This window comes from Pteropus vampyrus, unplaced genomic scaffold (genome assembly GCF_000151845.1).
Source record: "Pteropus vampyrus isolate Shadow unplaced genomic scaffold, Pvam_2.0 Scaffold71, whole genome shotgun sequence".
In the NCBI taxonomy this organism is placed as follows: domain Eukaryota; kingdom Metazoa; phylum Chordata; class Mammalia; order Chiroptera; family Pteropodidae; genus Pteropus; species Pteropus vampyrus.
Genome location: NW_011888852.1, coordinates 1258156 through 1271503, shown reverse-complemented (window position 1 = coordinate 1271503; position 13348 = coordinate 1258156). Strand labels below are relative to the sequence as shown.

At 32.8% G+C, this 13348-nt stretch overlaps 1 protein-coding gene across 1 annotated transcript in view; it reads right to left on the bottom strand.

Moving 5' to 3' along the window:
* PDS5B (PDS5 cohesin associated factor B) overlaps positions 1–13348 on the bottom strand; it is a 91694-nt gene that overhangs the window by 20693 nt on the left and 57653 nt on the right. Inside the window, exons 21-23 of the mRNA XM_023531605.1 lie at positions 5407–5475; positions 3940–4076; positions 1606–1729 (exon numbers count right to left, since the gene is read on the bottom strand). Coding sequence (XP_023387373.1) covers positions 1606–1729; positions 3940–4076; positions 5407–5475 — 330 coding nt within the window. The remainder of the gene's footprint in view (positions 1–1605; positions 1730–3939; positions 4077–5406; positions 5476–13348) is intronic.

The window sequence follows — 13348 nt, the reverse complement described above, 5'->3', positions numbered from 1 at the left end:
AAAAAAATTTCTACTTCAATACTATGGTGCCAATACCCAAAGAAATATCAAAGAACCTGGTAAGTCAACAGAATTCATGTATTACCAATTTAAAAAAATATGTTGTTTTCTTCTAAAAAATTTTTATGCTTTCTGAACAATTTTCACTTTCTTGCAAAATAAGATTATCTCTAAAATTAAATGGGGAACACCAAACCAGAAAATTATGGGTTTCTCAAAATCTCATTTCTCAAATGGTTTAGTTCAATATCTGAATAACGACACCAAAAACTAAAATTAGAAACAGGATTTGGAATAACTTTTAAGGACTAAAATACCAGAAATTGACAAAATGGTTATAATTAAAAAAATTGATGATTGTTTATGTGTAGAGGTCAAACAGAAGTTGCAATTTTTAAATAAGCAGCATAAGGAAGGGAGGTAGAAAGAAAAATTACAATCATTTCTGAAGTAAATGCCAAATTCTTACAAGTAAGACTATTTGGAAAAGAATAGCAAAACTAAGTGTAAAAATAACCAAATTATGAATGAAATACTACAACAGAATGTCAAATTAGAATATCACATTAGAATATCAAATTTACTATTATGGAAGCCCTTTTAAATTTTCTCAACAATGCTAAAAACTTCTAAAGTTATATAATTCAAATATTATGTTACTCTAATATGAAATCCATAAGACTAGAATATAAATCCATTAATATTACTATTAATAATTTGAAATTTGAACTCACTGAGTAATAAAGAATGCTTCCAACGTAAAATTAATCTCTTTATAAAACTATAAATTTCTATTTTTCTTTCTTTTAAAAACTAAATACATTCAATCTTCAATATTCATACATTCTGCATCTGTGAATTTATCTACTGACTAAAATTTATTTCTAACCCCAAAATGAATACTTGCAACATTTTCATGGTCATTCCTGGGTAGTGCACTGAGCAGCAAAAAGTGTGAGTTGCCTGACACATGTCCAAGTGAAGCTGAACAACAAACAACTGTCCTTTTGGTGGTCTATTTAGTGCCACATTTTTCACATTTTTATACCTTTTGTTGCTGACTTTGTTGTTTAAAGTAGCTTCCAAGCATAGTGCTAAAGTGGTGTTTAGTGTTCCCAATAGCGAGAAGGCTGAGATGTGCCTCATGGAGAAAATGTGTGTTAGATATGCTTCACTCAGGCATGAGTTACAGTGCTGTTGGCCATGAGTTCAATGTTCATGAAACAACTGTATTTTAAATAAGGTGCCTTTAAACAGAAACACACATAAAAGAAGGTCACATATTGATTGACAAAAACACTGACTAAAGGCTTGCAGGAACCACTCGTCTCTGTCCTATGAACAATGGTCCGTATCTGCTCATTCAGTGCTTGGAGTGACTTTGTAGAACAGAACTACTACTGCGAATAACAAGAATAAACTGTACTGTGTTAACGACCCAAAACTCAGATGACAGTTTCAGAATTCTGAAATGTCTCTCATGCATAAAATTTTCAAGAGGAAACATAAACATTCAAGATTTTTATCTCTATATCATGGTGGGTATTTTTCTTTCTGAAGTCAAAGACCATGTAAAGTCATGTTCTGTACAGCCATTTTCCTTACATTGATAGCTAAGGCGCAGAGCTGATATTGTTCTAATGTGATGATTTCATGATAACAGGGTTCTTGTGCCAGCTTCACAATAGCACTCCCAGCAGCGAGTCTCAGACGTGACATATCAGGTTTACTGAAAAAAAAAAAAAAAAAAAAGGGCAAGAAAATGTAAATTAGATTTCCAAATGTTTGCACAAAAACATGCCTATTTTGTATATCTAATTTTAAGAAAATTCCTCTGGCCCCCCAAAAAGGGGCAGAAAACAATTCAGTGATTCTAAACACCATAATATGTTTACTTAACTTTGGAAGTTGGTGTCTATTACTATAAAGTACTTCTTTGGAATAAAAGTATATGCTAAAGGCATTTAATTCTCTCATCCTACAAAAATAGCTTTTAGCCAAGCCTAGAAAAAATTCTATCTGTATGTATAGTCGTTAGGTTTTAAATCTTCTCTTATGGATTATTTCTGGATTTGTGTTTACTTATAAGTCAGGAATAAAAATGTCCTAACTTGCTCATCAGTCAACTAAAACTACTGTGCTAAGTACAAAAGAAGTAGAATAAAAGCAGGTGCAGTACACAAAATGTTACTATTTTTAGCTAGAGTTCAACTTTTCTAGTATTACCCACAGCTTCTTTTTAAGTTTAAGGAAAGAAAATTGCTAAATGGGACACACTTCAAAGATTAGTAAATTCTTGACTAGTAAATATATCAAAACAATCCTTCCTAATATAGTGATATATTAGCTTAATTACAGGATCTTGGAGTAAGGAGGGAAAGCTGTAACTGGTCTTCCAAGATCTAATCATCTAGTTGGTTTAAGCCCCTTCCTTTATGTTTCTAAGAATTACATAAAAATACTGACTGAATGCATGACAATGTTGATAAACATGTCCCAGAGGTGGTTTTCAGTGTATCTACAGTAATATTCTAAGAGCTATTATGAGGTAAATCAATCAACCACTGCTAAAGGCAAGTCTGTTTTTCTTGTTTATTTAGTAGTTTATTTGTTTTTCTTGTTTATTTAGTATAAAAAGAAATAAACAGTTCTAATTAATAGTTTTTGAAGACCAGGTTTCTATATAAAAGCCTTGTTTAAAAATGCAGAACCAACGTAATTCATATAAATTTTCAGAATTTAAGTACACATTTGATTTTAAGAAATACCATGAATAAAAAAAACAAGTGAGATGAGATCTAACTATGCACATGATTTAATTAATAAATTTGAAAGACAAAAATGTGCTCATACTAGGGAATTTTTTTCTCCAGTTATGTAAATCCTGAACATTGGCATATATTAATTTTAAGAGCACTCAGGTGAAAACAACTAATTAGACTGAAAGAAGATGAGTTGCACATATGAAACTGTTTACCAAGTTTTATTTTTATTTGGTTTGTTTAAGAAAAATGTGCTCCCATTAATATTCTATGCAAAAAGTAGAGCAAGAGCAAAACATTCAAAAGCTGAAATGAAGACAAAAGGGAGAAGGTAGCTGGGGCAGTCACCTCTGCATACTTTGTCGCTAAAGTCTTTAAGCTACATATATTAGGGAGGGGAAAGTTATTCTCTTATGTTTTATTACCAATAAGAGGCAATAAACGGCACGTGTGGTTTCACAGAAGACAAATTTCTAAATTTTAGCTAACCCTAACGTAATAACCACCACCACCATCAATATTTCTAATTACTATGCACTAGGTAGTGTTTTAAGTACTATAAATATACTAGCTTACTTAATTATCATAACAGCTAGATAAGATGGGTTATAATCATTCTCTATGAGGAAACTGAGGTACAAAGAGGTTAAAGTAACTTCCTGAAGGTCACCTTCCAGTAAGTGGTGGTGCCACAATTTGAATCCAGGCTCCAGACTCTGTTTCCAATCACTATACTATACGAAATGTTTCGAAATGAACCGAACCAAAATAGTTATGTTTTAAATAATTTCATGAAGTACAGTTTAAAAATTTACATATATTTATATTTCTGGAAACAGATTCAAGAAGTTCTCTTCTACCGAGTTTGTTCTTTTTCCCTTAGATATTAAAAAGAACATAAAACATCAGTTACATCCTGGCACACTAACGTCTTCACATTAGATATTTAGGTAAGTTAACATCTAATGTTTAAAATAATTACAATGTACCCTGCACCAGACACGTGACTGCTGCTCTGAAATAATCACTGTACAACACCATATTACAATAAAAATACATGCATACTTACAAAGCGATACTGATTACTTTTTTAAAAAAAGAAACTGCACCATTCAACAATTACACCAGATGTGAAATACTGTGCAATCCAAAGAAATTTGAAATAGTGATTACATACCTAATTTTTCCCTGTTCTGTCAAGTCTCCATCACTATGCAATATTGTTGTTAGCAATCTTAAGGTAGAAGTTCCTGATTTACTGTGATTATTCTTCATTCCAAGTAGCCATCGAACCATCATTTTAATAGCCTGAATCTATTTAAAAGACAAATTCACAAATAAAACACTGCCACATTTTAAAGGAATTCTATATTAACCTTCAAAAAACTAAAAAAAGTTTTTAATGAGAGCTTTTTAAGGAAAAAAAAAGGAGAGGAAAAAATAATTATTCTTTTCTGCATATATAAAGATAACTATGAATGTTTTAAAGATGCCTCACCCTCTAGACGATTGACAAATGAATGACTTAACTAAAAACTGTTTTTCTTTTAAATGTTTCCTCAACATACACTCTATCCTTTAGAATCCACAGTAAAAATATACAAACTTCCCTAGGCAGAAAAGTTGTTTCCAATTAAAAATTATATTCAATCTTTTGTGTCTGAGAGATGATACCATCTCACATTTGTACTGCATTTTGTAATTATGAAGCTCCTAAGTACTTTACAAGCTTTAGTGTCTGCAACAACTGTTTTTGAAGGCATGCATATTATCTCTTTTTCACATATTATCTTAGCTTTTTACAGATCCCTCCCCTGGGCCATTTGGTAAGCATGTAATGTAAGTGCAGGTGGTTTGCCTTCCAGTCTAGCACTGAAAAAACAGGTTTATACTGGACCTTATAAGTATCAAGCAGCATTAAATCCTGAAGGAAGGGCTGTTCTACAGGTCCACAGAAACTATATCAGAATTTGAAGCTGGAATACTGTGAAGTAGTTCATAATATGAAATATAAACACACACACACACACACACACACACACACACACACACACTAAAAAGCATTTAGAGGAAATAACTAGAAAAACGAAAATATTTAATGTATTTGTTTCTGGACCTTACACCACACTGTGTGCAGTGGAATGAGGTGATGTCTACAATTACAGACTATCGATGGTTTTAGTAAATCAATACTCTCTATACACTAGCGATGAGCAACCTTTTATGTATAACTCCCTCATTCAAGGAATTATAGGTTGAATTTCTAAAAAATCAAAATAAAGTTTTATCAAATCCTATGGAAAAGATGAACAGTCTTAAAAATCTTTACTGACTGGAAGAATGTACATAACAACACCGGCAGTGTCTTTTGCCACTAAAAGGGAATATCAAGCAGTGGCAACATGGGGGCAGTTTTCAAACTCATTTTTTCTCAACTTAGATTATGAGCAGCTGCCCTCAAGGAGCTCTGGCTTCTCATCACTCTAGACTCTCACAGCACATGGGCTAATGTCATACAATAAACATAGAGATTGGAATGAGTCTAACAACCATATCTCTATAACAGGAATAGAAATTTTAACACCTATACTAAGACTATCACACATTAAATATTAAAATCGACAAAGCTATGCATATTACTCACTTTGACCATTGTCTCAGGAGAAACTTCTTCATCTGGAACCCAAAGCTTGGTTGTCTTTTTTCCTGGAAGCTAAACAAAATTTAAGGAAATGTGAATGTGACTTCCCATGTTTAATTAATATTTACTGAATGGATAAAATCTGTATCTTCTGTAGTGACAGTTATTATACATGAGTAAAATACTTTACCTAACCCTATTACTCAAAAAGGCTGATAGGCATTAACTTCACTAGTGCCATATACAGCTTTGTTCGGCCTCACCAGCTGGTTCTTCCTAAGGTGTGAAGCAAGACTGACTGTAACCTCTTACATATACTCTCATATCTAGCTACCCTTTTGAAACTAATGATTCAACTATTTAAAGTAGCTGGCAAGGTCTAGGACAAAAATCAATGGAGCCCAAAAAGTGTAGTTCTTAAATAAAGGGAAAGGTATATACAAAAAAATCTTGAGCAGGGAAAAAATAAGAAAGCTTTGTAGTTGAAAACGAGTAACAGAAATATATATTAATATCTTCCTACCTAAATCACACCAAAATGGCAACTCAGACGCACACTGAGTTAGCAGGGCTGGAAAACAAAAGGAGTCCAAAAGAAGTCCAGAATCATAGGAAAAATTTGAAAACCACAAAATAGACAGTAAAATATTAACAGAGCTAGAGAGCTTACATCTTCATAAAGGCACAGGAAGGAAACACCTTCCAAGAAAGGTGTTTTTTGTTTTTGCCAGCACAATCACAGAATAATCCTGAAATGATATACTGCAAGTCTGAAAAATGCGAATTTACGGTGGCAGCCAGGAAATTAAAGTAAGTTGACAAAAATGCTGAACTCAGTCTTGGAAAACTAGAGATCCCATTTTCATCCCTAGCTGATATGTGTGATTTCCGCCTAGGAAAAGAGAAATCCAGAAACACCTCAGGCAACCCTGTGGCAATAGGACAGATACCTCCAACATTTGGAAAGCAAATACTCTAAGAACATAGAGCTGAAAGAGTTCCACGTAGCTTGCGATGCAATTCTCTAATTGAGAAGTGCCTTCAAAGTATAAAGTGAAAATAATGAAAAAGGAATCACAATAGAAACATTCTGAAGGAATTTCTGAACTAAGGATGGCAAAAAGCTCCCCAAAGCTTCCATGGGGCAACCCACCAAAAGAGAAGCAACAATCAGATCAACTTCAGCTTCCTCAGCTGCAAGACTAGAGTCCAAAAAACAATGTTATGAATTTTCTGTAGCCAAGTGACTGGAGACATAGAATTCTAGTATTTAAGAATGAGGGGGGGAAATATTTTCAGAAATCCAAGACAGAGAAAGTTTCCAAATTACAAGCCATTCTGAAAGAATTACTCAAAGATATACTCCACTAAAATATTTAATTCACAAGAAAAAATTCCATCTGCATAAGTTATTACAAATACAAAAAAAAAGTTATCCCAAATAAGACCAAGAGACTGTCAAATAGGTTCAAAAATAATAAAACAAAACCACAACAGATGCAACAAAACCAATGACAGGTAATATCTAAAAATAACAAGATGGAAAACCTATTGGTCAAGATGAAATATGGATTAACTGGGATATTGACATAAACAGGATACAGATGTCCTTAAAAAGTCTTACATCAAAATAAGATATAAAATTCATGAACATTTATACACTAGAAGAATAATATCAAAATAAACCAAAACAAAAATGATTTTTGGAAAAAGATCAATAATGTTCATCAGCGCACAAGACTTGAATATACCTTATTCAAAAGCTGACAGATGAGGCTTAAAGGAAAAAAGGAACTGTAGGAAACATGCAGAAATATAAGTAATAGATAGAAATAAAATATTCCTGGATTAGAAAATAATTAAAACTGGCATTCTTCATAGATATTATAAAGAGAGTTAAGCAAGATGGATATAAGATTCAAATAAGTCCCCAAATCAACCAACCAGAAAAGCATAATTTTAATAACCAAAGTAACTAAAAAAATTGTACAACAGAAGTGTTTATATTTTCTTTACAGAAAAAATTGTAAAACTTTAATGAAAGACATCTTGTAGATAAACAAAGCAATGGAAAAGAACAGAGGTGATACATAAGTGGGCAGCAATGCAAATGACTAAAAAGAGAGATTATTCAATCAACTGTGCTATCCTAATGGAGAGTAAAAAGAAATGGAATCCTTAAATCACAGCATACAAAAAAACAAATAAATTCCAGGCAGATTAAATTTTTTATGTGTGAAAAGAAGAACATATGGGAGACTATTTTTATTACACTGGAGTAAGAAAAAGCATTAACTACAAAAAATGATAAATTTAGCTACATTAAAATTAATCACTTTTGATCAAAGGATACCATAAAGGGAGTAAAAAGACACACCATAAATAAATTTTGTGGATTTTATGAAGATATTGCAACATGTACCTGAAAAGGTATTCATGAGTGTAAAGATTACCTCTAAGAAAAAGACATCCAGAAAAAAAAAGACAAGACATCAAAAGGAATTTCAGAAAGGAGGCAACATGAATAGTGACTAGATATAAAAACTTAATTAGCAGTCAGGGAAATGCAAATTCAAACTATAATGAATACATCATTTTATATCAATTACATGGGAGAAAAATTAAGAAATTTAACAATACTTGGTATGACACGCTGCTGACAAGAAGATAAATTTAAACAATCATTTTGAAAAGTAATTTCACAATAAAATTAAAAGTTACATGTGTTTAGACTGTGTTTTATCAATTTCACAAAGAAGCCTCTATAAGAATAGGAGCACTGTTCAAAATAACTCATTATTTATTTATGATATAATACAGAGTAATGAATGAATGAACTACAGTTAGATTTAATAACAATGATTATTCAAAGAAACAAATAGTAATAACAAAAGCAAGTCAGCCAAGAATGTATATAACTCTTATAAACCTCAAGAACAAGCAAAACAAAACGGGTATGCCGTTTAGAGAGATGTATGTGTTAAGTGGTGTTTTGCTTTAGTTAGGGAATAATAAGCCCCAAATTCAACACAGTGGTTACCTAATGCAGGAAGAAACAGGAAGAAAGATTTGGCGAATAATAAAATCAGGAGCTAACAGTTCATAAGTGTTCATTGTATTATTAAAAAAACAAGTTATACAAATATAATATACATATATTCCATTTTAAATATTGATTATGACGTAAAACAGGAAATTAATCGGTTAAAAGAGGTGAAAGGGAGTTGTTTCTGACAAGAGCTGACTAGGCTGTCGTAGACCTATGTTCCCACCGGAACGAATGGAAAGGCTGGACAGAATACTTAAAAACAATCAGTCTGAAGGCAACAGGGAGCTACCAAAGCAGTGAGAATGTACAGGGCAAAGTTTCAAAAGACGAGAGAAATCAAGAGATTTGAGAGTGGCACGAGGATTACTTTTCTCCTACACTCGATGAAAGTGAAAGAGGCTGAGAGGTCGAGCAACGCTTTCATCCCTGTCACAGAGCTGGATGGAAGGGGAAAAATGGAATTCTGGGCCCAAAAGAGGAGAGTCCCAGTTAAACTCCCTAAACCTTTGGATGGACCCAAACAAATACACTCTAGATATAGACGTGACTAAAAACAGAATTAGCCTGTCAAAAACTGAAGCCCAGCTTCCAACCATTGCATTCTTGATTGGATGAAAGTGATCTGACAATAGCTCAACTGCCTGTCAGAGGCAAAAATTAATGCTCTATGGAAGAAGTATAAAATCATCTAGAGTTTCATTTTATCTCTACAATTTTTGGTACACAAAGTCTGACACTCAACAAAGAATAACGTCTGCAAGACAAGACAACCAAATATCAAGAGAAAAACGCCACAGCAAATCCAGATACTGAGGCGAAAGACGCATAACACAATTAAAGATGTTCAAGGATTAAATAACAAGGTAAAGAATGCTGGCAGGGAACTTAAAGCTATATTAAAAATTATAAGGAAATTACAGAATTGAAAGATACAAGTGCAATTAAGAATTCAATGCATAGGCTTAACATAAGATTAGACAAATCTGAAGAGAATTCGTGAACTCAAAGACAGATCAGAAGACAACAAAACAAATGTGAGCAGGTAGAAAAGTACAGAAAAATGTGTCAGACAGCTGAGTCACAACAAAAAAAATTGTAAGCTTAGAGTGTATAATTAGAAATGCAGTAAGAGAAAACAGAATATGAAACAAATAGGATTTGAAGAGATAATGACTGAAAATTGTTCAAAATTTATGAAAGACAAAGAAGCTATATTCAGAAAGAGCCATAAGCCCCAAATTAGGATAAATATAAAGAAAAGCACACCCAGACACATCGTAGTAAAACCAGTGAACAACAGAAAAGATGAAAAGCACTCAGAAGCAAGAAGACAAAACCTTAAAGGAACAAGACTGTTGGCTGACTTCAAGAGAAAAGATAAAAAAATGGAAGATAATGAAATAGCATCTTCAAATTATTCAGGGGGAGAAAATGAGAATTCTAAACCTGGAGAAAATATCCTTTGATAAATAAAGGCAAAATAAAGACATTTTCAGGCAAACAAAAATAGAGAATTCATTAGCAGTAATCCACATTAAAAGAAATACTACTTTAATTCTTTGAGTAGATAGAAAATCATCACACAGACAAAAATATAAAAAACAAGAGAAAGGGGAAAATGTGTTGGTAAACCTAAATAAATATTAACCGTATAAAATAACAATGGTAATGGACCTGTGTGACCAGGAACACAAAAGCCTCAGGGAATAAAGGGAATTAAAGTATTCTCTAGGTTCCCTGGAACACTGTACTGGCCGTCCTGAAAGTTTAAAACACAAATAATGACACTGGCCTCCAATGAGTCCGTGGAGCACGATGCTATCTCTAGGGCGACTACTAAAAGAGGAGGAGATTGTAAAAGAAGCCAGTAAAGGGGAAATAGGAAAAACATAATAAAAAAAAAGGCAAGAGGAAAATGAATACGGAACTAAGAGAAGAAAATGAAAATAAAATCAGATGGCAAATTAACCCAAATCACTATTCACATTACATGTAAACAAACTATTCTAATGAAAAGACGAAGTTGACAGATTGCATGTCAGAACTGGGTTCAGGGTATTGTCCTACATGGGCCATTTAAATAATGCGAGTCTTCTGTTAGTTACCATCTTTCCCTCCTGAGACTGAGAATAAGAAAAATGTTTGCTATTACCACATCGATTGTTTTGAAGGTCCTGGTCAATGGAAGAGGAAGAAAAGGAAATAAAAAGCATTAAGAATGGAAACGAAGCTGTCATTATGGACAAATGATTATAAAAAGAGAAAACCCAAAAGAATGAGAAAATTAACTAATAAGATAAAAAATTGTTTTAACAAGATCCTGGAGTACAAAGAAGTACCTTTATATATATATATACGCCAATGATAAGCAATTAGAACATAAATAAAAATTGTATTATTTCTAATAGCATCGAAAAACAAAATGCCTAGGAATATATCTAAGACCTCTACACAAAAATTTAAGAAACATTACACTGTGAAATTAAATATTACCTAAGACATATACCATCTTTGTGAAATGGAAGATGGTGTTAAAATGATGAATATTATCTCTAAATTTATAATTCAATACAATCACTATCAAAATTCCAGCTGCGTGTGTATATGTTGGGGTGAAGATCTGACAAACTGATTCTAGAGTTTAAATGGAAATGTAAAGGCTAAGAAAAGCCAAAACAAAATTGAAAATGATGATGATGATGGCGATGGTGAAGATGATGATGATGAAGTACTCGTAGTTGCAGTAGGAATAGCAGCAGCAGCTGTTGCATTAAGAACATTTGGAAGACTTAAGGTACCAGTTATCAAAACTCGTTATAATAATTAAGACAACATAATAAAGTAGAATATGTACGATATGATTTAGAGCAAAAGTAATAGCAAAGAGCAGTGTGGAATCTTCATAACGTGATTTTGGTAATGCATTTTTAGATGTGAAATCAAAAGCACAAGTGACAAAAGAAAAAAACAGATGTGAAATCAAAAGCACAAGTGACAAAAGAAAAAAACAGACGCCATCAAAATATAAAGCTTTTGTGCATGAAAAGATATCAAGAAAGTGAAACCATTAAAAAAATAATACTTGCAAACCATAGATATGATAAAGGGAAACAACAATCAGATTAAAAATTGGGCAGAGGATCTGAAGAGATATTTTTCAAAGACAAATGGATGGCCAACATATACAAGAAAAGGAGCACACCATCACTAATAATCAAGGAAATGCAAATCAAAACCGCACTGAACTATCCTACTCTCGTTAATGACTATTATTAAAAAAACAAACAAACAAAAAACAAAACAGGAAATAACAAGTGTTGGTGAAAATGTAGAGAAAAGGGAACATGTGCACTGTTGGGGATGTAAACTGGTGCGGCCACTATGGAAAACAGTTTGGCAGTTCCTCAAAAATTAAAAACAGAACGAATGTAGGATACAGCATTTCCACTTCTGGGTACTCCCCGAAGGAAATGTAAACAAACACTAAGGTGAAAAGGTATCTGCACCCCCATGTTCACTGCAGCATCATTTACAATAGCCAAGATATGGAAACAACCTGTATGTCCGCCCACCGATAAATGGATAAGTAAGTGGTATATATCCAATGGAGTATTACTCAGCCATAAAAAGAAGGAAATCTTGCCATTTGCAGCATGGATAAACCTTGCCATTTGCAGCATGGATAAACCTTATGATGCTAAGTGCGATAACTTAGACAGAGAAAGACAAATACCATATGATCTCTCACATGTGGAATCTAAAAAATAAACGAATAAAAAACCAAAACCCCCAAAACTACAACAACAACAACAACAAACCCAAACTCACAGATACAGAGAACAGATTGGTAGCTGCCAGAGAAGGGTGTGGGAGGATGAGTGAAATGGATGAAAAGGGTCAATAGGTACAAACTTCCATTTATAAAGTAAGTCATGGAATGTAATGTATGGCATGGTGACTGTAGTTAATAGTGTGCTGTATATTTGAAGTTGCTAACAGAGTAGACCTTATGAGTTCTCATCATGGGATAATAAATTCATAACGGTGATAGATATTAATTAGACTTATCATTTCACAATACATGTAAATATTGAATCATTACACTGTACATCTGAAACTAATATTGTCAATTATATCTCATTTTAAAAAGGTCTTTTTAAAAAGTGAAAAGGTAACCTACACAATGAGAAAATATTTGCAAATCATATATCTGATAGATTTTTTTCTAGACTATATAAATAACTCAACTAAAAGACAATCTAATAGAAAAATGGGCAAAAGACTTCAATAGTCATTGCTCCAAAAAAGATATAGGAAGAGCTAATAAGCACGTGAGATGCCCAACTTCATGAGTCTTTAGAGAAATGCAAATCAAAACCACAATGAAATACCACTTCACATTCACAAGGATGGCTATAGTCAACTTAATAGAAAATTAACAAGTTGGCAAGGATGTAAAGAAACTGGAAATTTCATACATTGCTGGTAAGAAGGTGCAATGGTGCAAACACTGTGAAACAGTGTGGCAGTTCCTCAAAAATTTAAACATAGAATTACCATATAATTCAGCATATTCACTCCTAGGTATATACGCTAGGCATATACTAAAAGTAGGTACTCAAATACTCAGACACAAAATATTCACAATATTCAAAAGGTGAAAACAACCCACATGAATAAAGAAATTGTGAGAAATACATACACTAGAATATTATTCAGCCATGAAATGAAGTACTGATATATGGTACAAAGAAGATGAACCTCAAAAACATTAAGCTAAGTGAAAGAAACTAGGCACAGACGGTCGTATGATTTCATTTATAGGAAATATGAGAGTAGGTAAATCCATTGAGACAAAAAGAACACTGGTGGTTGCTAAGGGAACTATCTGGAGAA